This window comes from Calcarisporiella thermophila, assembly GCF_041956535.1.
Source record: "Calcarisporiella thermophila strain CBS 279.70 unplaced genomic scaffold VTP21scaffold_24, whole genome shotgun sequence".
Lineage (NCBI taxonomy): Eukaryota > Fungi > Calcarisporiellomycota > Calcarisporiellomycetes > Calcarisporiellales > Calcarisporiellaceae > Calcarisporiella > Calcarisporiella thermophila.
This window is the reverse complement of record NW_027192214.1, coordinates 296,117-322,964: the sequence shown is the minus strand read 5'-3', so window position 1 is coordinate 322,964 and position 26,848 is coordinate 296,117. Positions and strand designations below refer to the sequence as shown.

The following is a 26,848-nucleotide window of genomic DNA, read 5'->3' as shown; positions in this document are numbered from 1 at the left end:
TATTCCATTTTTTTTTACAAACACAAATCCCAAAACATTTTTTTATACAACACAGTAAAATATCACACAGATCCATTGAAAAGATTATACGGAAAGAGAAAACTCGTAGAATTTCATGGTCGATATAAACACATTATTTATGTACAAATATATATAAACGTGGAAAATTAATGTAGTTCAAATATCAAATCCTGGCGTGCGATTATTTCTCATGGCTTGGAAGCCAGAGACCACCTGCTGCGCTTGATGCGCCGCAGGACCACAGCCAGTGGGTTGATCCATACGTGAGGCATCAGGAGGGGTTGATCCGTAATGACCACCTATAGTCTGAAGATAACGAGACTCTAAAAATAGACTGATTAAATTTGAGAAGGGAAATAGACCAGGGAACCTAGTAACATGCATATTGGGCGAAATGCTCACCTTCTAAAGAGCCACCGGTATTATCACCACCAAACGATCGGCCTCCACCAAAAGTAATCTGATCCTGAGAACCAAGGCTACCTCCAGATTTCTCGCTCGCACTTTCTGTAGGCACATTAGTATCGCTCTGATATACAATAGAATGGCCCTCCTGCTCTTCGGGCTTAGCAATGTCTCCACCCAGCGACTTCTGGCGGAAGCCTGGTGGACCAGGGAGAATATGCTGCTGTGTAGGGCGATGGATAGACTGCTGAGAGCCGAAAAGTGCACCCTGTGGCCGAAGAGGCTTGTGGACACCTTCGCTCATGGGAACTTGTTGCTGTGGAGGTGCAGGGGGGGAAGGGCCATAGCTGTTGCTCTCGCTTAGACCGCTTTTGATTGAAGTGAACGGGTAGAGCGGGTTGAGCAAAAAGCGACTATCAGGTCCCCCCTTGCCCTCTTTGGTAGCGCCCTCGCGATCATAAGCACTCAAATTTGCAAGAGAATCCGAAGCAATAAAGTTCTCTTGAGCAGGGAATCGTTGGCCGCTGGTTGCGTCACCAAAATCGCCTATTTCAGCTCCCATACTAACCGTCCGCGTTCGACTTTTAAGGTTGCCATGCATCGATTCGGCCACGGAGGTAAGCGAGGGTACGGTAGAAGAACGGCGTACCTCGACTTCGGTTGGCTGTCGTATGTTCCCGAATGAGGCCCGATGCTGAAGGTAAGGCAACATCTGAACTGGTGGGCTGCTACTGCTGCTGCTAAATGTGGTGGAATCGCGTATTTGGGACTACAGCAATGGATTAGAAGGATGTTTTAAACCTTTTAAATTCGACTTGAATTACCTTCCATGACTCGATCATGTTCCCATCAAACAACCGATAGTTCTGAAATGCTTGAGTCAGAGAAGTGACAGAGGGAGATTCTGAAAAGGAATGAGTAAATAGATATATTGGAAATGAAGTCATATTTGGTTCACTTACCAGGAGCAGAGGTAACCGATGAAAGCAGTCGGCTATTAAAATGAGGAAGTGATTCAACAAAACTGTCGCTTCGTATGTCTTGCGTTTCAGGATAGAGTGGAACGTGATTTTCAGAAAGGAAACTGGTAAGAAGCTCTATGGTCGTAGGCAGTAGGTCAGCATTTCCTCGGGTAAATCGGATAATAAATGCGTAATCTTTGCGAGAGAGCGGTGGGGACTGGCTTTCTTCACCGGTCGCATCAACAAGTCCTAAAGGTGTGGTGGCAACAGGCGATGAAGATGCCGAAGAAGGTACAGAGGATGGAGGGGGAGTTTCAATGATGACATTATATTCGCGCCGAGCCCGGTCAATCACACGATTGCGGAAGTCTACTGATCCAAGGGCAAGCTTGAGGGCCGGACTAAGTGGCACGTGAAACTCGATTTCCTGCGGGACGAGCTCTAGAAGAAGCTGGACGGCTACCATAACCTGGCTCTGGTAACCTCGCACGACTATCGTGTCGCTCCCTGTCTCTTTAAATGAAAAGTGAAATCGGCAGCCAGTCTTTTCCTCGATATCATGCAGGAAGGCTGATTTCTCCGCAAGAAGCATCCGATGGTGACGACGTGGAATATTAACTGGCTGCTCAATGAGCTCTCGATCTTTGGGTCCGACAAGCTCAAGCACAGCATGCTTAAGATTATCAAGATTGAGGCCATTCTTAGCAGGGGTTCGTGCTATCACGTTATCATTGTTATCGAAATAGCCGCCAAGGGCAGCAAATTCTTCTGCGTTCGAGAATTTTACATATACACCATATTTTTTCATAATCCTTTGGATATTTTTGCCACCGACCCCTATGATTCGTTTGTGATAGGCTTCGGGCACATGGAATGAGATTTCTGCAGGAAGCTCTTCTTGAAGCATTGATAGTCCATCGAGCGCTTTGGTGAAGTTGGAACTTGTTACGTCAATCAGGAAATTGTACTCGTTCAGGTGCACGAAAGTGATACGCACGCCCGTGGTCTTCATGATTTTATTAATCTTGCCATTTTTCTTGCCGCTAATAAAATCTTGGTGTTCATTTGCAAGCTCGACTTGGAACTTTGTCTCCTGGTGGTAGGCCTTGAGAATCAATCGAATGTTAGAACACTGGTAATCCAGTTGGAAATAGTGAATATAATGTGATATACCTGAATGATGTCCATTTCTGTAATGCGTTGATATGCGTTTCTCACCGCACGCTCCGAACCGAAGACTTCAAAGCAGTGCCCTTTGAAAGCAACCTCAGCTCCAGTAACCTGTGCCATTTGAGATACCAGATTGAGCACTTGAGGGTGCGCAAATGGCGTCTGGCTAACTTGCGGCTGTGAATAAGTCATTGGTTGGAAACCCGGAGTAGGAGGAGCGGTGGCGGCAGGGAATACCCAGAACTGAGCGTGATAGAGTTGGCAAGCCTGGGGGGTTGAGATGACATTAGTGAATAGATTCCTTTTCTAATCAAATACGTCGTAGAAACTTACCAACTGCATAACCATACGAATCGCTCTTTCGACATTAACCCGGTTCTCACCGAAAACCGTTAACACGCTTCCTTGAGAACCGAGTGCGGGGAATTGAATAAACGCGCCATTATCGTACATAATTTTTTTCAGCTCTTCGCGCCGGTGAGTAAGTAGAAAATCGATCTTACGTGGAATCATAGTAGTGTCTTTTGAATACATACATTTTGTCTACGAATGCATAAATTTTTGAGAATGAGCACCCGGATACAAAAGGGGAATCCTCCAAACCTTTTGGGTTGCAAGCTTAAAGAGCATATCCTTCGCCCGTTGGATACCGGTCGGATCGCCGGTCAGGTAAATGACGGTTTCTGACTCTTCACTAAGGGTTGATTTTAAAGACGTCAAGCTCGTCAACGGAGAAGGGAAGTATATGTTTGTCGCGGTCTCTTGCATTATTGTCTCGAGATGGCAGCGCTTCCGGCCACATATAAGGTTGTGCAGTTTAAGATCAATGTCGACCTGATCGACTTTAAGGTTTTGCTGTCATCCAAGCAGAACTCAAAAATAAGATTAAACTTAAAATAGATCTTGCATTAAGCTTAACTTACCAGCTCATCCAATAGAATGAGGATGCGAATCCTTGCGACTTCAATCGCTTCCCAGGAGCCTGAGATGACGATATCTATGGACTTTTCAGAGGACCCTGTAGAGAGGGGCACTAAGGGAGAGATACGGGCCGAAGACGACCGTGTAGATCCTCCGCGGCCTGTTTGGCCGCTGAACAACGACACGGACGCTCCAGTGTCACGCGCTATCTCATCTAAGCCAGACTTTACGGATTGCTTCACTTCACCGTCGGTGGCGAGCACCTCTGATCTAGTCGCCTTTATTATCGTCCGGGCCTAACGAATAATGGCGCATTAGAAAAGTGGTGCAAGAATTTAATCTTCTTTTCTCTTACCTTGATCGGATTCGCACACAGCAAATACCCTCGGGCCGCCAGGACAGCCCGGTGGTTTCCGTAGAGCGTCACATTAAAGTCCGGCGGCGTTTCCATTACACGCCCGCGCACGGCAAAATTGTCCGAGGAGCACAGATGGGCCGTGACGCCGTAGGTTTGCTGCACATGTTCGCACATCGCCTTAAACTGCTTCATAAGGGCCTCGTCGGGGGAGGGGGGAGTGGTAAGCGCCTGGGAGGCTGGATGATGGAAGCTCGACCGCACAGACGATGGGGGCATAGATGATGATACCGTATCACCACTCGCAAGGGGTGGTTGGTCAAAACACAGTGAGAATGCAAGTTGATCCATGGCTCGGTAGTATTAAAAAAGAGGAATACAAAAGAGTGACAGTTGAAATAGAAAGCGTCTTCTTTTTAATAAGAGAAAATGGTTGTAACTAATAGAGATAACGATGAACTCTCGAGAGTGGTAACGATGGAAAGAGTTCCAGTGGTATCTTGAGGTGGAAAAAGGAGAGAGGGAAAGCTATAGTTTGTATGTACAAGACCTATATTTTCGAGCTGCTCCCTATTAGTAAACTAATATACCGACAGGTTAAGAGCGAAGAGAAAAATAAAGAGAAAAGAAAGAACTCTTCTTTAAGAAATAAAAAAAAGTACTCACTCGAGGGGGTTTATCGTGGTTATATTCCGTTAATTTTTACACGCTCGCCGCTCGAAAGCCGGGGTTTTTTTTTTTCACTCGGAAATTTAGTCTGAAAGGCCAGAGTAGCCGGGGGTGTCGAATGAAAGGAAAAGGGGAAATATTGGAAACACAACCAAGAAATCAAGAAAACCTGTGTGAGTAGGTTGTAGAAAAGGGCTGAAGGGGAATAAAATTATTAAGAGAGTTTTGTCGATCGAATATAATACAGGTGTTATAGTTTGTGTATGATGAGTGTGAGGGTATAGCCTCCAGATGTAAGTTGAGAAGAGTTTGGCCGGTGTTTGCTAGTATTGTTTTTCCCTAATGACAAGAATACAAATACAAGTAGTGATGAAAATGAAATAAAAGAAAGGTAGAGGGGAATTTTCGATGAAAAGGAGGGTATTCTTCCCGTTCAAAAGAATATGCTTTGAACAATAAATCGACGATGGAAGCAAAAAAAAAAAATAAAATGGAGAAGAAGAAGTGAGTGATCAAGCACTTGAAAAATGTACTATGATAGTCTGGGCCGTTGTCAGTGTCCCACCGCTTTCTAATTAATATATAAATAGAATTGTGAAACACGCCTCTTCCTTCTCCCATCCCTTTTCCATCTCTCACACCCTATTTCGATCGATTCTCTGATCCAAGACAAACACAGGAAGTGGATGACAACTCACACTCTTCATGGACAAGTTTTGCTCCGTGGCAAATTTCGGATTCCATTGTTATCCTCACGAAATTGAAAGGAAAATGAAGGGAAGCTTCATTTGTGCTGCAATGACAATAGCATATTTAGTGGAGAAGGAAGTGTTAAGAACGGTTAATCGAGCGAGCTTAAGTACAACAAGGTTAGTAAGCAAATATAGTTGTGATCACATAGTGGCCGGTATAATGTCAAAGAATGAAGAACACTAAATAATCCGAAAAATCACAAGGGTTCCAGTCTTGTTCGCTTTGAGCGTACAAATATGTTGTTATAATAATGTCGGACTGCCATGTTGGATTCAGCTCATTTGCATATCTGAGTTCAAGGGCGTGATGGCAAACGCCCTACCTCTCTGCCTTGGTATACAGGATTCTCAGCACATTAGCCTGTCTCGCAGGCGTTTCCTAATTTTTTCTAACCGGTTTAGCCAAAGGTCTTAGGGTTCATTCTCCCAAAACTTCGGAATTTGAAAAGTCTTTATATATATAAGTTTCAGAATATTAAATATTCAAGATGTTTGAAGATAAGGTCCAAATTGTTCTGAGTCTATCTTGGTTTAATTACCACCTATCCCGTGCGTTTCTTTGGCCATTTTTTGGCGATGATGTACTTCGAGGAATGATTGTAGCTCATCCAGTAACGTGTAATGACGTGCATGTAAGAGCCGAAGATCATCGAAAACTGAGCCAATAAACCAAAAATTAGTTTTCTTGGTAAATAGGAAATACCTTTTTATATAAAAGTAATACTCTTATCGGAGAAGCTGTACTGCTGTAAATACAACGTGCTCAGAAAATTGATCATTGATCCGGTGGCAACCACTGCTTCTTCCAAAGGTAAGTTATCAAAAAAGGTGTGATCAACCGTGAAGGGATTAATAGGAGGGGGAGACAGTGTGAGTTTGAGAAGCTCTGCAACAATATCCCACAGTTTTATATCTACAAAGAGATTTTGTATAGCAAATGTTGACCCAATTCTAGTTTTCTGTATGTGGACTTCTATACCTTTTGTTTTCCAGTTAATGACTGTATCCAACTCTAATGGGCAATCCTCTTCAGTATCAATACTACTGGTGCTCGAGTGCAGTCTTTGCTGGTCCTGATTCGATCGCAACTACAAACATTGTATTATTACATCCATACGCTTGGGATCACTATACATATCAAGGCTTCATTAGCTTACCCAAACATAAGGTCGTCTATAGCGAGCATAAGCGGCTATTAAGAAGTTTGTTTTTGTCGTGTCCTATTCCAAAGTAAAAATGGATTAACAAATAGGGAAACAAAATTTGCAAGCTAATATGGACGCACATTCTTAAGATCCTGATCCAGGGGACTGACAGGAACAACTGTGTCTTCACCGATACTATTCTGGATCCTACAGAGTATTTCAGCTATAGATATTTTAACGCCATAGAGTTATATTCTATATTTACATTTTTCTAGTCTTTTCCGATATCGCGCCGTCAAGCCTAATAGTTTGTCAATTCAAACATCAATTATCATTAGATAACATACGGAAAAAATATAGGGTAAAAAAATAGGACCTGGCTCTTGCGATCCCTAATGAAGTAAGTCCACTATATACTCTCTTCTGCATCATATATATTGAGAGACGGTTCGTTGAGCGTTCTGTCTTGTTAACACGCAAAATTAATTCTTCGCGGCCACGCAAGAATACCTCGAAATGTTTAAATCCCTGTTTTTAGTATTAAATTAGAACATTCAATTATGTTAAACTATTTGAGTAAAAGAAGCATTACTCTTCATTGATATGTTAATAATACATTACCCTTAAGCATCCGAGCGTAAGACAATCAGCTTGAATCCCCGCAAGTCTCAGTGATTCAGATTGAAAATCTACTTGTTTCATTATAAATGCAAAGAAATGTAATAGAAATATGTAGATGGGCACCAGGAGATGATCCTCGAAAATTTAAAGTCAACCGCGAACCACTTGGAGATGAAATATATGAAATTCGATAATAATACAGATCTTCCAAATAAGTCGATTGGAATTAATAGTTTATATGCCTTTATATAAATTAATGCTGATTTTATCAACATAGCGATACCTCTGTTGTGCTGTTGCTGATATCTTGAAACTGGGATTAAACTGAAGTAGAGGTTAATTTCTCAGTATAGCTAGTTTTTAAATAGCACAGCCAAGCACACTCTACTTTTCCACTCTTCTCGACTTTGATTAATACACTGGATGTAATAATGAACCCACTTTCGCTCAATACGTGGAATATTTGTATTTAGGTATGCTGATACTATTTTTACTCAATGATAAATTGTATACCTATAAATTTGAGCAGTGAATACTTCCATTACTGGTTGTTCAATTGGTCCAGAGAACGCGCAATTTTTTTCTATCGTCAGTGCATTTATCCTACAGAAGATGGCATCCGCTAACATCTCCAAACATCTATCAACATTTATTAATGTTAATATAAATATTTGCTCTTTTCCGATTCTGGCTAGAAATGATTTCCTCAATAAATGCCTTTAATTACAATATATCCAAGTCAAAAAAAAAAAAAAATAAGAGAGGAAGGGAATAGGTGTTAAGTATTAACAATATATAATTAAACTATATGGTAATATAGAAAATAAATCTTACAATGAAAGAAATAAAAACAATTAGAGTTATAAAGGGATTCCAGATAACCGATGACCTGGAAGCATAATGAATATTCCTGTAGTGATGGCGGCTGCAAAAAGACTCGCCCCAAACACATATATGGCCCGTCGGTAGTGAAATTGAAGGACCACCTTCTCATGAATCGGCTGGAGTTGAAATGGCTTGATCTCGCTGGAACAGCAGGTAGAAGCGTTAATATACAGCCATAGTCACCAAATGGTCCTTTTTTTTTTACCTTGATCGAAATAAGACTACCAGTGGTAAAAATTCAAAGATACTGGATAATAAGCACATCCAACCAGTGAAAATGGGCAGAATTCCCCATAACCTCGTTAATCTCCCCCCGTAATCGAGAAACACAAAACACAGCTCCATTGCGAAGCCACCAGTAAGGAACAGTACCGCCATAGGAAAGAGTACTGTGCGTGCAAGCGTCAAGGTAATATTTGTGAAGCACACGTGATTGAGAAATTGCGGGTAGAAGTGCCTGTTAAGTACATCATACACACAGTGTTTTGCAGGCGTGAACACGCTGGGTTCCGCGCAGCGCTGAACTTCGACGAGCTCCTGTAATGCTAAGCGGTGGTCTTCTGGAAGCAAGGTGCGTTTATATGGATCATAGGGAGAACAAAATCGCTCATAGATACGAAGTGCTGAGATACGAAGATCTTCAATTGATAGGGGTTCACTTGGGATATCGATGGTCAACTCATTTCCACCCTCTAAATTTAGTGTTATATCGGGATCCCTTGGATTGTGATACAACTTCATAGCTTCAGCACTGCTCTCCGAGCTGTTAGGATATTCCTTTTCTTTCGACTTTGTCCGCAGTTCTCTTTGATATCTCCTCCAAAGTTGCTCATGTGCTTCTATATCCATCCAAAAGTCTAGGTTTTCTTCCGCATGTTGCCGTCGTCGCAAAAAATTATACAAATCTTGTTGTGAGAGTGGAGCATAGGTTTTGCATGCAAGCACCTGTTCAAGTGTAGGTAGGCCGTGGGTGGTAAATTCCAACTCCTTATTCGCCCAACTATCATCTCGCATAGGCACATCAATTACATGTGAACGGAGGCATCTGGGGCGTGAGACAATTAGATTTCGCCATGAGCGTTTGGCAGCAAGAGGAAAGCGAGCAGCAGAAGGTAAGAGCCGCAGGTGCGAGGGGTAAACGCTTGTTCTTGGAGTGAGAGAGGAGTTGGTTTCAGCGGCCTCTCGTTTGCCACCCATTATTCCGCGCTTAAAATTCTTAAAGAGTGGTTAGGGGTGAGATCATTTATTGGCGATTACACAAAAAGAATTAAAGAAAGGATAGTAGAATAAGAGAAATGATCCCACAGTGTTTTGAAAAAGTTGGAAAAGAGCTGAATTGTAAATGGAGAGGTTCGAGGAGGGGGAAATAAAAGTGCAACATTGGAATTTTTATTCTTACCTTTCTTGGTTGAATGGCTTTGGTAATTTAGACTTTATTGCTATACTATTATAGGACACTATAGGGTAATCGGCTCGCTTAATTAATTCAAGAATTAACTTGTCGACAAGATTAATCTGGAAAATGAGGTGCCATTTGTGAACTCATATGAACATTGCTGTTCATTAGTTCTAATTCAATTCTAAATCTCAACATCGATTCTTTCATTTGAACATGCAATATCGCCCATAAATAGCGATAGAGCGGAGTTTACAGAGCGCTCTGACCTGGGGAAATCAATAGATTTTAACTCGAAAAGAGAAAGCTTTTCCTATTTAAAAATAATTCATAATTGTTATTACATATTTAATTTTATTTCAAGGGAGCAAAGCAAAATGAAATAGCAAAGAGAAGCAAAATATGGACCATTCATCAAGGTTTTACAAAATGTATTACACAAAGAATAATTAACAATCAGAATAAAAAGCCTCGAAGAAGATGAAGATTGGAAATAATGGAGGGCAAAAGCAAAACTACAATAAAGAGATCGAGTATATTACTCATGGAGGCGAAAACAAGAAATAATACACGGAGTTTAATAGAGTCCAACTGCAACATAAGGATCCTGATGGGGAATAGGGAATTCGTGCTGTTGCTGCTGCTCGCTATCTTCCTCTGTTGAGTTCTCACGAAAAGGACCACCAATACCATTTCGAAATAAAGAATGAAACAGGTTAATTACACCTAGGAAAAAGATCGAGCTATTTAACAAATGAATATTAATTTCGGATTTAAAAAGAGAGATACCATTTTGAATGCTGAGGAAATCAGCAGAATCTTCGTCTGGTTCGGAGCTATTCAAGGATTCAGTCGAAGCAGCAAATCTATCAGCACATATCCATTCACATGGCTGGTCGTTCTGCGTACGCCTACATATTGGGCAAATCATTATTCCTATCAGGATATTCAAATAGATAAAATTGACGAAGTTATGTAAATCAGCAAATATATAATGCAGGTATTTATAAGAGAGCATACCAGAGCTATTAAAAGCCGAACCTATACAACTCAGATGAAATATGTGGCCACAAACCAAGGTAGCCTCGGCATGAACGTGCGGTAGTATACTTTCTAAGCATATCGCGCAATCTGGTCGTTCGCCAGGAGGATAACTGAATTTGCTAGTGTTGTCCTCTCCATGTTTTACAAACATTCTATTTACATCGGATCCGCGTAGTTCAGTTATCAGTTCACGGAAAAATGTCTCACAGCGGTTAAGAATCCCATTCCAAAGTGGACCATGTTGAAAATTGCGTTTCTTAATTATGGCAATGAGTGAGTCATTGAGAAAAGCACAGATTCTTTCACCCTCTCTCTCGTTCTGCAGGTGCGTCATTCTTAATGTAGCATTACTGTAGCTTCTAATTATTCCCAAAGTGAAAACTTCTTTATCGTACACGTAATTTGACGAAATTAAAGAATAAACTCCAAGTAGCTCCCCCGTTTTGATTGAAACTATTTTCCACAGTTAGGTGGCTTATTGTCTTCGGCACATCATTTTCTCACACACAAGAAAGAGAAATTTAATGGGTATTTTAATTTTCTCTATTTTTTGATATTATCACGGGTTTTCTGATTTAGTTAGAAGATAGCCCACATTCTACTTGACTATTCTCGAAATTTCAAACTCAATATTCTCACTCTATCGTGACTGCATTTTTTAATGTTTTCTCGAATACTGGTTACTAGTCATATTGAAATTTAAAAGATTCAGATTACATATGCGTCGAACACTAATTCACCGTCAAATTTGGCCTGCAATAACAAGGGTATTGCCAAAATGTCGGTCTTATACCCAATCCTCCAAGTCTTGTTCAAATCCCTCTAAAAATAATTGGGATATTCTACTTGAGGGTGAGCAACCTCCAAAATCACCTCACACAACACGCGCACATTCGCAGATCAAAGCCGCCAAAGACGAGGTGCGCATGAGGCCAGAAGAGAGGCAGGAATTTATTAGACTTCTAGATTCCTTAATGAATAGTGAATCCAAGAGAAGTGTAGCGGAAAATGATGCGGAATTGACAAAGGTTGAGAAGATTAAGACAATTTCAAGCTCCAAGAAAGATTTAACTAGTGGCTGTGTAGGAGCGCAAGATGATTTATCAGCCATTGAAAAACAATTGTTAAGTTTTAAGAATCAACGAGAGCCGATTTATCGAGAGAAAAACCCCCGATTAAAAATATTGTCTACACTTCCGCGAGTCGACTCAACTAACCAGGAAAAACAGCAACTCAAAAATTCACCAGCAATGCATAAGTCGACCAAGCCGATTGAGGATACTTCATTGCAAAATAAAACATCGAGCTATGAATTAGAACTCCTTTCCTGCCGTAGCAATATTGAACTGCGTAATTTTATGTATTCGCGTATTTTCTCTTCTTTTGGCCCGCCTTATCCAGCAAATTATTCCTCTATACTTGCAACAGCTATCCAACGTTCCCACATGTTCGGTGATTCAGGAATGGCCTTAGCGATATTTGAACAGGCAAAGCGTCAGGGGATGGAGAGCTATGTTGCAGGCTGCACTACACCAGTCTACAACCAAGTGCTACGTGTACGATGGGAATGGACAAGGGATATACGTGGAATAGAAGCACTTGTCACAGAAATGCAATCGAATGGGTTAGATTTTAATCCTCAGACACGCGAGTTACTAAGAGAAATACAAATACAAATCGAGAGAGGTAGTTCGAATCTAGTAGAAGAATTTACTGACAACGATAAGAAAAGTTTAAGGCGAATTTTTGGAGTTGTTAAAAATTCTGTCAAATAGATGTGCCTTATATTGTATTTGTAGAGCTAATGTGTATATAATATATTTTTCAACTATACTCGGGAACTTTTCGATTCGTAAAATTCTTAACATAAATTATGTCCTACAAAGCAATTGTGGCACAGCCATTTATAATTTCAGAATTTGTTTACTGATAAACGTTTTTATAGCAGATCTAGACCATGTTGCCAGCATTATTATCACCTGCAAGACGAATCGCTCAAAAAACGGCTCTATATCCCCTATCTGCTATCCAGGCACCACTGTTAAAATGCTGGAGAACGACTAACAGTAACGATGGTCGTCCCCCAAAAGCAGAATCTGCCGATCTAGCCATCCTCGATATCCTCGACACTGTCAGCCGCAAACCACGCAATCGTTCTATTCCTGATGCGGAACACTCTGGAACAGCAGCCACATTAAAGCAAGCTGCTGAGCGTCAAAAACAGCGCCCAGCGCTTAATTTCGAGTTTCTTAATGCGGCAAAAAATTCCTATACACCGGCTGCCCCGACGACACAATCACATACTGTGAACATTCATGCTTCTTTTAATAACACAATCATAACCCTTACATCGAGTGATGGGAGTCCAGTGATAAGTACTTCGGGTGGAACAGCAGGATTCCGTAAGGCACAGCGAGGAGGGTATGAAGCTGCCCATCAAGCAGCGATGCAACTTATCGGAAAAGCCGCAGAACGTAACTTGCAAGTGCATGATGTGCATATTGTGATGAAAGGATTTGGGCCGGGTAGAGACGCTGCTTTTAAAGCCATCGTAGGGAATACTGAATGGCGGGTGCGTCGTATCACAGATGGAACGCCTGTGCCATTCAATGGCTGCCGTCCACGCAAAGTTCGCCGACTGTAATGAACGATATATACACAGTAGAGTTCTTTCCCTTCTTTTCCTTTGTTTTATATAAGCACTTTTCCTTTTGAATAAAGGTATTCACGCTAAAAAGTGGGATTGAAAATTTCGAAGTCACATATGTAAAATTAGTTTCTCAGCATTTAACTTTTCATTTCTCATGTGTGAAATCATAATGTTAAATGGTAAATTGTATAGGATTATTTGATAACTTCTTACTCTATATTAGTAAGGAGAATCTTCAAGTTCTAACGTCGTTTTTCGTTAAATAAGTCCACAATATATCCTGAACCCTTCTTTCTAATTGAATTTTTTTAAAAATGGATTTCATCAAAATTCCAAAGGTAAAATTTTGTTTTTTTTTTATTAAATAATGAAAGGCTTACTTTTTAGTAGAAGCAACTGGAAATCCTCTTATGAATGAACTTTTTATTTTGTATAGTTAATTGATTAGTATCTTATATTTACTTAGGTGGATAATGTTCAATTGGAGCAGGCTCAATCGGTTTGGATAGGAACACTTCATTTGACTGCACATCATTTGATATTCAATAATGCAGATCATGAGCTATGGGTAAATTTTGTTGCACTGATACTATGCTAGTTTATTGTGTTCTAAATGTCATCACTATAGATTCCATATCCTCTTATTCACACCATGGAGCGGAGATCTTATGACCTAAAATCTGGGCGATATCCACTCCATATACGCTGTCGTGACTTCAAATATTCAATATTATCGATGGAGCAAGAAATAGAGGCTGCTGATGTTTTTGAATCTGTACAAAAGTTGACATGCATCAGTAAGCTTATTTTCTGTATAGATCCTATACTAGTTATAAATATATCGGCCTCGCTCTTCAATAGGATCTTTTGAGCAACTCTATGCATTCTTTTATCGGCCTATTCCACCATTAAAGACAAACAACGGCTGGAAAATATACGATCCACTTAAGGAGTATTCCCGAATGGGTGTTACTTCGAAAACAGATGCTTGGCGATTCACGACTATCAATAGGAACTATACAGTATGAGAAATTTGATCATATTCGCTTCTGTTAATATCTCAACCTCTTTCAACACTACTTTTAGTACTGTCCCACATACCCCAGAGTTCTGGTCGTACCATCGAAAATTAGCGATAATGTTCTAAATTATGCCGTTAAGTTCAGAAGTAAAGGGAGAATACCGGTATTGAGTTATTTACATTGGTTTAATCAGGTGAGAATCATCTCGCTCTTATTCAGTTTCATGAAGCTGGATGCAATGTGCATTTCGTAATTTTCTGTTTATAGGCCTCTATCTCACGATCTAGCCAGCCAATGGTTGGAATAAAGCAAAATCGATCCATCCAAGACGAAAAATTAATCGAGGCCATTTTCCAGTCAAATGCTCCCCGTGCTCCCGCTGGACAGATTGTATACGGTTCTACGCCTACCAATCTCATTGTGGATGCAAGGCCCACTGCAAATGCTGTGGCTAACGTGGCCATCGGTGCTGGGACAGAAAATATAGAAAATTACAAGAACTGCAAAAAATTATATATGAACATCGATAACATACACGTTATGCGAGACAGTTTAGCGCGTATGGAAGAGGGTATTTATCTTATCATAAGCTAGGAGTTAGGAGTTTGTGTATATGTCTTTATTCTTTAATCTTGAATAGCCATGCAAGGCTCAGAAATGATCGGCGGACTGGTGAACAGATTCGCTTTATCTAAATCGAACTGGCTAAAGCATATTAGTAGTATACTTGAGGGCGTACTTGTCATTGTTCGGAACATTCATATACATAATTCAAATGTGCTTGTGCATTGCTCAGACGGATGGGACCGTACTGCACAGTTGACGGCACTTTCTGCACTCTGTCTTGATCCGTATTATCGTACAATCGAAGGATTTGCAGTATTGGTAGAAAAAGAATGGGTATCATTTGGACACAAGTTCGCTGATAGATGTGGTCATCTCTCAAATGAGAAATACTTTGCAGTAATACCCGCAACATCGCAAACGACCCTTGCAACAATGAAGAGCCAACTGTATAAGAGCCAGTCACATGCGCGTGAGACCGCCCCTATATTTCATCAGTTTCTCGATGCTGTATACCAACTGCTAAGACAATTCTCCTCCAGTTTCGAGTTCAATCAAGCATTTCTTCTGCGACTACACTATCATCTCTACTCTTGTCAATATGGGACCTTTCTTTTTAATTCGGAGCGTGAGCGTAGTGTATTCCAGGTTGAAAAACGGACTTTCTCAATTTGGGACTACGTTCAATCAAATCTAGACGAGTTCAGGAATAAAGAATATAATCCCACACCCGAGGAGAAGGAAGATTCGATAGTTTTACTACCTGATCCAAAGGAAGTGTTGTATTGGCCTGAGTTATTTAGTCGCACAGAGGATGAGGTGAATGCTGGAACAGTTCCTGGGAGTGTAGCGGGTGAAGGATTAACAGGCTCGGTAGTTGTGACGGATACATCTACTTACAGCGCATCTAATCAAGGTCCTCAATCAGAGAAGCCGAAACCTCCTCAGCGAAATTGGTTCGGCGGAAAGGATTCATTAATGGGCTGGTCAACGGGAGGAAGCTCTACTAGTGAAATTAGTAGTAATAGCAACGACAAAGAAAAATTATCCTCACCTCTATCCACTGATCGCCCGCGTTCTTTCTCGACTGTTTTCTCGCAGGCTACAATGGAAAACGTTGAGAGCATGATGTCTTCGCTTTCTTTATTTGGAAGAAAGTCACCTCAATCGGAGCAACCTATGGAACAGCAACGAGAAATGCGCGAGATTGATTCAAAAGCAGATCACTATTTTACAGAAACTCTAAGTGGAGATCTTGTGGAAGGGGAAGAAGATGAGGAGATCGTTGCAAAGGCAACAAGTAAATCTGTTGATACGGTTACTGTCGAAGAGCATATCCCGGCGCCAGCACAGTGTTCCCGCTCTACATTACAGACACAAACTTCTGCAGAAGTATCTATATTGGCTCCGATATCACCACCGGCTACGGCAGACCATGACTCATCCACTGCATCTGCTTCTTCAATGGTTGTTTCGACCTTTACTGAAACAACCGAACAACCTCGACGCGAGCTGCCTCACCCATTATGGGTTGAGGAATAATTGGAGGGCTTGATGGAAATATACACCATCTGATATTGCTCTAGAGACTTTTTTCAATTTTGCAAGAGCATTTTTGTTGATTTCTTGTTATAAGGCCATATTGCTCGAGTATATTATTCGAACCATAAACTTTCCATCAACAAACTTTACCAAATATTTTTCTATTTCTAAAGGATTACAGTTATTGAAGTTGAAGGGAGTATATAGGGGTTTACTACACAATAATCGAGCTATGTGAAACAGAGTCGATTATTCACAAAATCGATTATCTAATAGTGCATTTAAGCATCAAGAACAATCGAGAGGCCAAGCTTATGGGCATTCTCACTGAGACGAGCGGTGTCAACGGAGCCAGCAATTGTGAGCTTAACACCCTTACGCACCGCCTGTGTATAGGAGAGACCAAAAATACCGTTGTTGTTCACCTTGGCCTTGACAAATGCGTCTTTGTCAAGGGTGTATTTAGTGCCGACTTCCAATGCTACAGCGGCATTGCTCTTAGCGTCCCACACAGCGCGACCACCAGCCTCAACTTGTGTGTTCACGCGATGATAATAAGATGCTGAGAAGAGATTCAAATTGTTATTTGCGTGCAGCGTAAGAGTGTACTCGGGGGTGGAGTACCCAACCGCTGTATTATAACGCGTAATTTTTGCCTCGTGAACATCATATGCGACTTCCACACCGGCAAGAAGTCCGTTTCTAGCCACGACGGCGTCAGCAGTTAATGTGGGTCCTCTGAACAAATCAGCAAATACCCGAGAATGGACAGCAGGAGCCTTATAAAATATACCAAGCTTGGCATTCTTGGAGCCTGTTGCAGGGAGAAAACTAGCAGTGGCATCGAGCTTCACTCCTGGAGCGATTTTGTTCTCGACCTCCACCTATGAATTAATTAGATCAACTGTTAATCTTGATATTTAAGTCAAATATTTAATGGATTTGAACCCACTTGACCAGTCAAAACATTAGATGTGGTCCACGACTCAGTAAGGGTAAGACCGTTCTTGGCATCCGAATACTTAGTCTTGAGTTCACCTTGAACGATTCCTGTTTTTGAGTCTTGAGCGCCTGTGGCGGTGAAGGTCTTAAAATGAATAAATATATATAAATCCGTCAATTAAATCGTTCAAATCTATGATACGTACAACACCATTCTGCGCAACAGTTTTAGCCTCCAGCTTGGTCACGCCAAGAGGATAGTCTTTGGAGAAGAGGTCATTGGCAAGTTTGCCGATATCACTGAAAGCGGAAACAGACATTGCTATAGACAAAAATAGATACGCAAAATAGAATAAATATATGAGCAATATGCGCTAACGTTCAATGTTAAATACTTTTTTGCAAGCAGATGAAAATATTTATGAGAATAAAAGTTGGAAAAAAGCTTTCGACAATAAAGCGCGAAAAAAAATTTCAAAATCTTTCCTATGGCTTCCATCCGTTTGACAATGGGCTGCACCCCCATCAATTTTGCAAATGGGTAACACAATTGGGGATTACAATGAGGAATTCGTCAGTAATAGTGATGGAAAAAAATCTATTTATTACATTTTCATGGTAAATATTAGTAAAAAAAATTTAAAGCAAATAGTTCTTTATGTCCAAGGGTTATCCCATAGCCCATCCAAATCTTGCGTTTCCACCTGTAAAATATTGCTTGTACCAGTTGTAGACCTAAGCCGAACAGAATCTTTACCCATTTCTTCTTGGCCGATAGATGGGCTTGAGAATTTCACCCCCAAGCTGAATTGTGCTTTTTCTTTCTCCATAATCCAAGCTGTTTGCTCGAATGGATTGATCCACGGATTTTCGTCACAAGGACGGTCATCGAAACTGGTATTATTGGAAGCTACAGTAGGGGGGGACGCAATAACAAGGGGAGAGAACATTGGGTTATCGACTAACGCGGAAGGAATAGAGATATGGCTGGTACTTGGCGTAGAGCTAATATCTGAATGCATAATCTCTTCAGTATTCCTCTTGTAATGTTTGGCTATCTCGTCATCAACTACGACTGATTTGGAGGTAGTATCAGGAGAATTTTCCGCCACCGACAAACTCTCAAGCGGCGGCATTTCTCCAGAAGTAGTAGGTGAAGATTTTGATTTCGAAATAGGGATAGGTCTATGAGCAAGCTCAGGCGTCTGATTTGTCGGTTTAGGTGTGATCTGTGTTGAGGAATTAGATTGCTGATGTAAGAGAGCGTGAGTTGATTTTTTGTCTGATTGATCGCGATGAATAGACATAGAGCCATCAGCTGCACTCAGCAATTTTTTTTCAGATACTGGTTGCGAAATACCCGCAGAAACAGAAATACCAGCACTCTTGGATGAGCTCATACTGGATATACTTGCAGTGGGTGAAGGTGGGCATTCTGCTCGCGAATTTCCATTGGATTTGGAGAGTGGATCTAATGTAACAAGTAAAAAGAATTTAAAAAATATTCTTCTTTAATGACAAAATTAAGAAAAATTAACACCTGGGTCAGAATCATATCCAAATAAATGCAGATGCTTATCAGAGACGCGCTTTCTCGCGATTCTGCTCATGATCTATGGCGGAGAATTATTGAAAGGAATAAGAGCTGCAATTTAATTTTCTAATTTTTAGCAATAGACTGCGCCTCTAAGTGAATATTTATATAGAACTTCTTTGCAGACTGTGGGTATCTATTCTTCTTCCATTGTTTCTATCCATCCATCCATCCCGCTATCCTTAGCAATATGGTGAGTACTCATGCTTTCTTATCGTTGTATCCTTTCGCTACCATCTTGCGACCCTAAGTCGATTAAGATATGCGAATGTCGATACCACGAGAAATTAGGCTGAGTTCCTTTTCCCGTAAGGGGGGAACTGCTAGAGTCAAAGAACCCACTAACCATGGGTTTTTTTCTCAATGACAGCCTCCAGCTCCCAAAAAGTCGTCTAAGAAGGTTGCTCCCGCACCTTACCCCATCAAGAAGCAGCAGGCCGCCAAGGCCCCTAAGAATCCGCTTTTTGAGAAGCGCCCTAAAAATTTCGGCATCGGTAATTTCATTATGTGCCTCCTTAGGTTTACTTAGTTTTGTTAACGATTCGTTATTTGACATTAGGGCAAGACATTCAACCTCAGCGTGATTTAACCCGTTTTGTAAAATGGCCAGAGTATGTTAGGTTGCAGCGGCAAAAGAGGATTCTCTCCAAGCGACTCAAGGTTCCTCCCGCAATTAATCAATTTACCAAGGCACTTGACAAGAATACAGCAACACAGCTCTTTAAATTTGTACACAAATACCGCCCTGAAACAACTCAAGAAAAGCGACAGCGTCTTAAGGCTGCTGCTGAAGCCAAGACTGCCGGCAAGGAGGTGGAATCGAAAAAACCATATGTAGTTAAATATGGTATCAACCACGTTACTGCACTTATTGAAGCGAAAAAAGCCCAGCTTGTGATAATTGCAGATGATGTGGACCCTATTGAGATCGTAGTGTGGCTCCCTGCATTGTGCCGTAAAATGGGCGTCCCGTACTGCATCGTGAAAAACAAAGCTCGCTTGGGTGTAGCAGTTCACAAGAAAACAGCTACGGCTCTGGCCATTGTTGATGTTCGCCCTGAGGATAAGCAGGAGTTTGCAAGTCTCGTTTCTGCCGTTAAGTCGAACTTCAATGACAAGTATGAGGAGAACCGACGCCACTGGGGCGGAGGTATCATGGGTGCTAAATCCCAGGCTATGATGGCCAAGCGTGCAAAAGCAATTGCTGCGCAGCAGGGAGCTCGAGCTTAAATTGAAATAAAAAGAACCAGTATAATAAATTGTAAATATCTTTTAATATCATTATTGAGTGGAACAAACATAATGGGAGTGACATCAAAACAGTGAAATGAAAATGAGTCAATAATAGACTAGGGAGTGCATAAAATATAAGGGGAAAGCACCAGTACAACATAAGAATATAAGAAATACACACAAGAAACTCGGATTATAATCATTTAAGATCTGTCAAATAGTGATTTTAATTTACGCATTAAATCAACCTTCTTCATGCCACTCTGCTGTTCTGTGACCTTTGGTGGAACAGGAGGCGCCTGAAGCTGCGGTTTAAACTGATCTTTGTTGGGTAAATCAGGAGGAGTGTCAGAAACAATTTCACCAGCAACACCGGCAGGATTCGTTGGATTTTCATCGGGTTTCTGAGGGAGCTCTTTTTGTTGAACGATGTCTACTCCTTTGGGAAGAAGAGTTGCCTCGATGGGCGGGAGAGTCACGGGTTCTGCGATGATGAAAACGAATTAGCAAATGCTTGGCCAAAGCTTGAAATAATGAAAATTCGCTCATACCTTTACCATGATCTCCTGCGTCTGCAACATCTGCAGTAGATGATTCCTCATAAATGTTCACAGCTTCATTGGAGATGGATTTTGCTTCGGGCAGAGATACTGAATTCTCATCTAATAATTTGCACGATACGTTTTATATTGAGAATACTTCATTTTCAAAACGCAATATTACCAGTTGATGCTTTCGTAACAGCATTCTTCTCGTTAACGGCGACGTTGTCAATCTGATCGGACATGATTAATATTAATACGATACTCCACTACTTAGATCCTGCTCTTTATTATAAATGATAGCGGTTTAGAAGTGATAACAAAAATCATAGCCAAGAAAGAGTGTATTAAAATTAAAATGGTTACACAGTGGAGACTCAAATAATTTAAGTGTTTGTCTTGAATACCCGACAAATGTTCAAGAGATGGTTTTTTAATACTTATCCATTGCCCTCTTCAATTAGTTCAAAAATAAACAATTATATCATATATTTTTGTTATTTAATTACTATGAGCTTGATTTTTATTATTGAGTGCTTTATATTATTATCATTGCTAGCAAAGCTTGCTGAATATGAAGTCTCCCGAAAGGTCTGAGTATAGGAAAAAAAGGATAGTCAACCAAATGCTTAAGTGTTAAACTTCTAAACTCAAAGCTGTCCGAATGAGTTATGTGATAATAAAATATCTAGAAACTGTAAATATGAAGCAAGTCCGAGAGCAGTACCTTTGTCAATCAGTTTGCTCAACTAGAGTCAAGTTTTATAGGATTTATAAGATTTACAATCAACCGGCCGATCTCCTTTATTTTACAATTCTTTCAGGTGCTTAAATACAAAATCAAATTTATAATCCTTATAATCTTAATCTTGAGTTTATGTTGCAAATATTGGATCATAAAAATTCTGGCTATATCACAACATTTGTAAGGTGACAAGCTAATACAAAAATATCCAATTCCCATAGCTTTTTATAATTTTTTATCACTCTATTATTCATATTGAAATATATTAACAATTTTCTTCTATTGTTCTTTAGATTTGTACATGAGAATTGCTATTGACTTTGGTGGAATATTTATAACATATTTATTAATCTTAAAAATTTATGTACATATATTATAATATTTATTGATTAGCGCTTAAGCACACCTCTTTGGTTGCATTCAATCGTTTGTTGCGACAAAACGTTGTAGTCACCAGAATTGGACCCAGGTGGTATGGATATTGAAAATAAGCTAATCTGGGCGTCCCCTTCGAAAGCACGATTAATCATTTCCTTCGACCCACCCGGGAATACTTTCCGAACTAACTTCTCCCCAACTCTCCTGCTGTGTGTATGGGTGACATCGGATAAAACTGGAGACATTTTTTTGACGTCTAACTCGCTCAAAGTAAGCCACCACATTGCGAAGATGCTCATCTTTACCACTAGTGTGTAATTCTTTATCGTATGAAGGGAGATGTATGGCATTGTATGGCTGATATTGTGCTTTCACAGGAGAATCATCAAGTAAAACAGTATTTCTCTGGTTCCACACAAAATTCTGCTTCAAAAATTGCCTATTCCCGTCTCCATCTATATTATCAATACACTGCGTGGATATTGGCTCCATCTTTGCTGACCACACGTACTCCAGATCTTTAATGGTGAGGGAAGCGCGGTTGTACTCGTAAGCGGAAAGGTTAAAGCGAGTTCTATCCCATACATCCACAAGGTGCGCTTGCAGTGGGCCAAATGCTTTTTTCACCATTTTGCGGACATTATGAGGTTGAGCGCTTGACCATACCATTACATCAAAATGTGTAAATAAATACGTTAAAAATGGTCGTAGAAAGGGTCTCAAATGGAATATTTTCTTGTTCTTTGCTGGTCGGTATATAATATTGCCATTAAGATCAAGAATGACTAGTAGTCGATTTGATTGTCCATGGGGAAGTTCCTCCGGAAATTGAGAGGCAATGTTGAGATAACTAGAAGTTGGAGTAATAGAAGAAGATGGATGGTTTTCAAGCGTAGCAGGAAAAATGTTAACTTGAGGTTGGCAAGGGCCGGATCTTGATACATGTACTTTTTGATCCGATTCGTGATCGCTGCAACCAGGATGAGTTGAATTATTTGAGTACGGATTAGGAAGGCCACAATTGTCATGTAGTTGAACATTGAAACAGCGGGTGTCGATATCGTGTCTTAATAGAGGAAAGTACGAATCATTTGATAAAACTGCTTGCCTTTTCTGCCCTTCCTGTGAACTCTTCATTTGTTTCCGATGTAATCTATGTTGCTCTTGCTTAAATTCCTCATTATTCAATTGGCTCATCCTTTTAGAGATCGAGTTTCGGCTTGATTTGCTATTCTTTAATTGTTTTATGCCCGTCCGGGTTACTAGATCTTCCGAAGTTTCCTTGTTTAATGTCTTCGTTTTTCTCCTCTTGTTTTTACGTTTCTTGGAGTGCGAATTATAGAGTGTCAGTTCTTGGAGATCGACATGAATGGGCATATCTAGATTGGATGAAGGGGAATACTGTAATTTGAACGATCCTGGTCTATATTCTAGCCGATCCGTTGAAAACTCCAACCGAGTCTTATTATCTTTAAGAATTGCCTGTTCACTCTCGTTATAAATAGACTCTTCTGATCTATTTACAGAACGGATTAGTCTATCTTGAAAGCCAGCGAGAAGAAACAATCTGGGTGACTGAAGTGGGATTAAAGCACAATTGAGAGGCTTACAAAAATATCGAGAAAATAATACACTGAAAGAATATTTAGTGTAGCGGAATGAGTATCTGGTGAGGCACATAGACTTGAATACTACTCTACACATACCGAAAAAAACGCAGTCATTTGTTATAATTAAATAAAGCCACAATAGTAAATATAGTCATATATAATATAGAGAAGTCCAGTAATTAGGGATTTAAGCAAAAACGGAGACCATGAAAACATACCTAGTTCAATTTGCACAAGTAAACAGTTTATTTTATAATCGTCAAGCACATTTGCTAATGTTAAGTTATATCTCTTGTATCTTCTAGTTCCATGAGGAATTTCGTCTTGCAGAATTTGAATCATTAAAGAAATTAGAAAACATTACTGTAGAATATAACCCTCTTGAATATAAAAACAATGTAATTATGTTTTATTTTGCTAAGTTGGATGAATCTAACATTTTATTATTTGGATTAGTGTCCATTTCTTCAAATTAAAGTAGCATCAGACGAAGATGCATCGAAGTTAATTAGGAGGGCAATATTGATAAAGTACGTTTGGTTTCTGCCTTGAAAATATTTATGAATAGCTATTTGGGTAATTCTGTACTAACATTATTAATACTATATATAACAATTTTAGAGCAATTTATGAGCTTTGGGGCGTTGGTAGTAATTATCAAGAGGTTCATGAGTCTGTTAAAGCAAATCCCGATCGATGGGTAAGTAAAACTGGAGAACCCTTTCTGGTAATCTTGTTGGCAACCAGTAGTTAAAAAAATTTTTTTTCCAATAGCCAGAATATATGGAGAAATCTTTTAAATTTACGGTGCATGGCTTTGGAAAGGCCTGTAGCTCGGAGCAACAGCTTAAGATAATCAACTCGTTTTCTTACCTCAAGTTCCGTGGTAAGATAGATTTACGCAACCCTGATGTGGAATTTGCAGTAATAGAAGATTATGGACTGCAAACGGAGAGAGATTTTGATGTTCTAGATCCCCATACAATCTATATGGGTCGATTGGTAAGATATTAAATTAATTAGAAAACCGCTTAAATTCTCTTTAAATCTCTTGTTAATTAGATTGCATCTGGCAACCGAGAACTTATTGCCAAATTTAATGTGAAAAAAAGGCGTTACATCGGAAATACCACAATGGATGCTGAGCTATCATTGATAATGGCTAATCAAGCTCTAGTATATATCAGTAACTTCATATTTACGCTTTTCTTCGTCAATTCATATTGGTCTTTTTAGGCATCTCCTGGTAAATTAATTTACGATCCATTTGTTGGAACTGGGAGCTTTTTGTTTACATGTGCACATTTTGGGGCTTTCACAATGGGATCTGATATTGATGGGCGGCAAATCCGTGGGCGAGGTACCTTATTTCTATACGTGCATTTATATATTTCAGTCGTACTCAAAGTGCTCGCATAACAATAGAGGATCGCGGTGTTAGGGATAATATATCCCAGTATCAAATCAATGGAAAAGTACTGGATACTCTCGTATTTGATTTATGCCATCACCCATGGAGAGAAGTTCCTATTTTTGACGGGATTGTAACTGGTAATTATTATTATTGATATCTCTTATTTTGCCCTTCCCATTTAACTCATTCATCCACATTTTATCTCCGTCAACTTTCCGGCCATCAGACCGTAAGTTTATTAAATCATATTATAAGCTTAGCGTTGTTTCTACATTGCAATATTATTCTCTCATTTAGCACCATACGGCGTAAGAGCAGGGGCTAAAAAACTTGGCCGCAAGATTCCGCTAAAAAAACCAGTGCAAACTGAGCCAGCGTTTCCAGGAGATATCCCAATGCATTTGTAAGTATCGTAGAGACAAAAATGAAGGATATTGATAAATTTAGCTCTATTTTCATCCAACAATAGACGTGAAGAGTACTATCCTCCGACTCAACCGTGGGAAATGTCGGAGGTATTAAAACATCTCCTGGAATTTGCAGCTAAATTCTTAAAAGTTGGTGGTCGTTTAGTGTATTGGTTACCAACTTTACCAGAAGAGTAATTGTTTATTTCAGCTAATAGTTAAATAACATGCTACACAACTAACTTAATGCATACATATATAGATATACCCCTGAAGATGTTCCACTGCATCCCTCGATGCGATTAGTTGCTAATAGCGAGCAATCGTTTGGAAAATGGGCACGGAGGCTGATAACTATGGAAAAAGTCTGCCCTTACATTAAACCACAGTCTCAGTGCGATTTAGAGCAATATAAAGCAGCTAGTGACAAGGCTGAGATAGATATAACTGATAAAATTGATGCACTTTCACTCGGAGAAGAGCAAGCAGCAAAAACCCCTGGACACTATGCATTCCGCGAAAAGGTAAGGGGATAATATTTAAATTTCAAAATTTGTTTTATTAACCGCTGTCGTAAATAGTATTTCATCAAGCGTTTCGGACTTTCTAATACAGAGAGCAACTTGTCAGACTAATTTTCAATAGAACAATATACACATATTTCAATCTACTAGATTTTGTATTTCGCCATATTGGTGTGAATAAATTCAACTTTACTAGACGTTTCTCTATAACTTAACACTGCTTTCTAAATAATTGATTGTAATCAAAAGTTACGGAACGTGATTCCTCTGAAACTGGATCTTTTAACATGCACGTAAAGGGTATTGAGAAGCGTGTTGAAGTTACAGATGAATTGTGCGGCAAATGCAAGTTGAAGATATTGGTACTATTTGATGTAATAGAGAAAGAACTTGAGGGCTCGCTGCTCATTATCTCCGGATAGTTGAGAGAAGCATGCGGGAAACCTCGCTCTAAAGTTGAAAGGTGGTAAGAGGACACATCATCATTGATTGTTCGAGTTGGGAAAGTGGCCTACTCTTATACATTTAGTGTCCTATTATGAAAATTATGTATAATAGACCAGAAATTACCGATTGATTAGATAGAAAAGTATGCGCTACCCCTTGATTCATCTCAAAAAGTGAGAGTTTATCATTTACTGTATCAAGGATAGATTGATCCGAAGCGTCAGAACATTTTCTCAGAGGAAACTCTTGATCTTTGACCTGCGATTTCGTGGTTTGAACCTCTGGATATTGCCTTGCGGTTTGCTCAAAATTATGTGAACAAGGAATTGTATCCCAGCTAGTGCAAACATTAGCACTATGAGGCAATGTACAAGACGTTACCAGAGGATCGTTATGCTGTTCCATCGGCATATTTTCGTGCTCGCGAGGAAAGTTTTGCGTGGCTGGCTGCGAGGGTGATGTAAGTGCAATCGTTCTAATTGAGGGTTTCCGCTTTTCCTCTCTCCATTTTTCACAGTCTGATTGCTCTTTAATTAAGCTATTTTTAATAAACTTTAAAAGATAAAACTTGTTAACATAAGATTCATGATATTTGGATAATTTTATTTAAACTTACATCGGAGTTAGTTCGAATTTCCCTTGGCCCTTTAAACTAAAAGTTTTATTAATTAGTTAGCAAAAGCGAAAGAAATTATTTAATTATACTTACCTGATTATGTCTTTTGAGAATTTTCTTCAAATCTACGTTAGAATATTGTACTAGCTTGTTGTTGGAATTGAAGATAATTAAGGCAACATCACATCCGCACAAAACTGAAAGTTCATAGGCTTTTTTCATAAGCCCATGTTTGCGCTTCAGGAAAGTCATTTGTCTACTACGGACATCTA

The 26,848-nt window shown here is 39.8% G+C and overlaps 14 protein-coding genes across 14 annotated transcripts; 5 read left to right on the top strand and 9 right to left on the bottom strand.

Moving 5' to 3' along the window:
* Nucleotides 1–177: 177 nt before the first annotated feature.
* Nucleotides 178–4,185, bottom strand: VTP21DRAFT_5917 (uncharacterized protein; the record flags this gene model as incomplete). The annotated part of the gene is made up of 9 exons (XM_069396490.1): nucleotides 178–344; nucleotides 424–1,195; nucleotides 1,251–1,330; nucleotides 1,389–2,493; nucleotides 2,562–2,825; nucleotides 2,892–3,101; nucleotides 3,162–3,413; nucleotides 3,482–3,775; nucleotides 3,835–4,185. 9 exons carry the CDS (start codon nucleotides 4,183–4,185, stop codon nucleotides 178–180), a joined length of 3,495 nt encoding a protein of 1,164 aa, XP_069247572.1.
* A 1,601-nt stretch (nucleotides 4,186–5,786) lies between these two features.
* On the bottom strand, nucleotides 5,787–7,102 carry VTP21DRAFT_5916 (uncharacterized protein; the record flags this gene model as incomplete). Its single annotated transcript, XM_069396489.1, has 8 exons — nucleotides 5,787–5,911; nucleotides 5,980–6,168; nucleotides 6,235–6,343; nucleotides 6,413–6,475; nucleotides 6,541–6,607; nucleotides 6,666–6,701; nucleotides 6,777–6,928; nucleotides 7,022–7,102. 8 exons carry the CDS (start codon nucleotides 7,100–7,102, stop codon nucleotides 5,787–5,789), a joined length of 822 nt encoding a protein of 273 aa, XP_069247571.1.
* A 1,005-nt stretch (nucleotides 7,103–8,107) lies between these two features.
* VTP21DRAFT_5915 (uncharacterized protein) lies at nucleotides 8,108–9,103 on the bottom strand (the record flags this gene model as incomplete). The annotated part of the gene is made up of 1 exon (XM_069396488.1): nucleotides 8,108–9,103. One exon carries the CDS (start codon nucleotides 9,101–9,103, stop codon nucleotides 8,108–8,110), a length of 996 nt encoding a protein of 331 aa, XP_069247570.1.
* A 776-nt stretch (nucleotides 9,104–9,879) lies between these two features.
* On the bottom strand, nucleotides 9,880–10,680 carry VTP21DRAFT_5914 (uncharacterized protein; the record flags this gene model as incomplete). Its single annotated transcript, XM_069396487.1, has 3 exons — nucleotides 9,880–10,028; nucleotides 10,092–10,238; nucleotides 10,323–10,680. The coding sequence occupies 3 exons, from the start codon at nucleotides 10,678–10,680 to the stop codon at nucleotides 9,880–9,882; spliced, it is 654 nt and encodes a 217-aa protein (XP_069247569.1).
* A 385-nt stretch (nucleotides 10,681–11,065) lies between these two features.
* VTP21DRAFT_5913 (uncharacterized protein) lies at nucleotides 11,066–12,121 on the top strand (the record flags this gene model as incomplete). Its single annotated transcript, XM_069396486.1, has 1 exon — nucleotides 11,066–12,121. The coding sequence occupies one exon, from the start codon at nucleotides 11,066–11,068 to the stop codon at nucleotides 12,119–12,121; it is 1,056 nt and encodes a 351-aa protein (XP_069247568.1).
* A 182-nt stretch (nucleotides 12,122–12,303) lies between these two features.
* VTP21DRAFT_5912 (mitochondrial 37S ribosomal protein uS11m) lies at nucleotides 12,304–12,990 on the top strand (the record flags this gene model as incomplete). Its single annotated transcript, XM_069396485.1, has 1 exon — nucleotides 12,304–12,990. The coding sequence occupies one exon, from the start codon at nucleotides 12,304–12,306 to the stop codon at nucleotides 12,988–12,990; it is 687 nt and encodes a 228-aa protein (XP_069247567.1).
* A 320-nt stretch (nucleotides 12,991–13,310) lies between these two features.
* Nucleotides 13,311–16,124, top strand: VTP21DRAFT_5911 (uncharacterized protein; the record flags this gene model as incomplete). Its single annotated transcript, XM_069396484.1, has 7 exons — nucleotides 13,311–13,334; nucleotides 13,463–13,564; nucleotides 13,625–13,793; nucleotides 13,858–14,018; nucleotides 14,083–14,211; nucleotides 14,286–14,589; nucleotides 14,659–16,124. 7 exons carry the CDS (start codon nucleotides 13,311–13,313, stop codon nucleotides 16,122–16,124), a joined length of 2,355 nt encoding a protein of 784 aa, XP_069247566.1.
* A 281-nt stretch (nucleotides 16,125–16,405) lies between these two features.
* VTP21DRAFT_5910 (uncharacterized protein) lies at nucleotides 16,406–17,386 on the bottom strand (the record flags this gene model as incomplete). The annotated part of the gene is made up of 3 exons (XM_069396483.1): nucleotides 16,406–17,008; nucleotides 17,077–17,211; nucleotides 17,273–17,386. 3 exons carry the CDS (start codon nucleotides 17,384–17,386, stop codon nucleotides 16,406–16,408), a joined length of 852 nt encoding a protein of 283 aa, XP_069247565.1.
* Nucleotides 17,387–17,722: 336 nt separating this feature from the next.
* Nucleotides 17,723–18,676, bottom strand: VTP21DRAFT_5909 (uncharacterized protein; the record flags this gene model as incomplete). The annotated part of the gene is made up of 2 exons (XM_069396481.1): nucleotides 17,723–18,537; nucleotides 18,607–18,676. 2 exons carry the CDS (start codon nucleotides 18,674–18,676, stop codon nucleotides 17,723–17,725), a joined length of 885 nt encoding a protein of 294 aa, XP_069247564.1.
* Nucleotides 18,677–18,850: 174 nt separating this feature from the next.
* VTP21DRAFT_5908 (60S ribosomal protein eL8) lies at nucleotides 18,851–19,890 on the top strand (the record flags this gene model as incomplete). Its single annotated transcript, XM_069396480.1, has 3 exons — nucleotides 18,851–18,853; nucleotides 19,031–19,154; nucleotides 19,220–19,890. The coding sequence occupies 3 exons, from the start codon at nucleotides 18,851–18,853 to the stop codon at nucleotides 19,888–19,890; spliced, it is 798 nt and encodes a 265-aa protein (XP_069247563.1).
* A 206-nt stretch (nucleotides 19,891–20,096) lies between these two features.
* Nucleotides 20,097–20,680, bottom strand: VTP21DRAFT_5907 (uncharacterized protein; the record flags this gene model as incomplete). The annotated part of the gene is made up of 3 exons (XM_069396479.1): nucleotides 20,097–20,377; nucleotides 20,445–20,555; nucleotides 20,617–20,680. 3 exons carry the CDS (start codon nucleotides 20,678–20,680, stop codon nucleotides 20,097–20,099), a joined length of 456 nt encoding a protein of 151 aa, XP_069247562.1.
* A 1,022-nt stretch (nucleotides 20,681–21,702) lies between these two features.
* VTP21DRAFT_5906 (uncharacterized protein) lies at nucleotides 21,703–22,227 on the bottom strand (the record flags this gene model as incomplete). The annotated part of the gene is made up of 1 exon (XM_069396478.1): nucleotides 21,703–22,227. One exon carries the CDS (start codon nucleotides 22,225–22,227, stop codon nucleotides 21,703–21,705), a length of 525 nt encoding a protein of 174 aa, XP_069247561.1.
* A 116-nt stretch (nucleotides 22,228–22,343) lies between these two features.
* On the bottom strand, nucleotides 22,344–22,598 carry VTP21DRAFT_5905 (uncharacterized protein; the record flags this gene model as incomplete). Its single annotated transcript, XM_069396477.1, has 1 exon — nucleotides 22,344–22,598. The coding sequence occupies one exon, from the start codon at nucleotides 22,596–22,598 to the stop codon at nucleotides 22,344–22,346; it is 255 nt and encodes an 84-aa protein (XP_069247560.1).
* A 776-nt stretch (nucleotides 22,599–23,374) lies between these two features.
* On the top strand, nucleotides 23,375–25,935 carry VTP21DRAFT_5904 (uncharacterized protein; the record flags this gene model as incomplete). Its single annotated transcript, XM_069396476.1, has 12 exons — nucleotides 23,375–23,404; nucleotides 23,474–23,566; nucleotides 23,625–23,698; nucleotides 23,790–23,868; nucleotides 23,943–24,170; nucleotides 24,231–24,344; nucleotides 24,405–24,528; nucleotides 24,594–24,719; nucleotides 24,880–24,985; nucleotides 25,052–25,183; nucleotides 25,252–25,513; nucleotides 25,813–25,935. The coding sequence occupies 12 exons, from the start codon at nucleotides 23,375–23,377 to the stop codon at nucleotides 25,933–25,935; spliced, it is 1,491 nt and encodes a 496-aa protein (XP_069247559.1).
* Nucleotides 25,936–26,848: the final 913 nt, after the last annotated feature.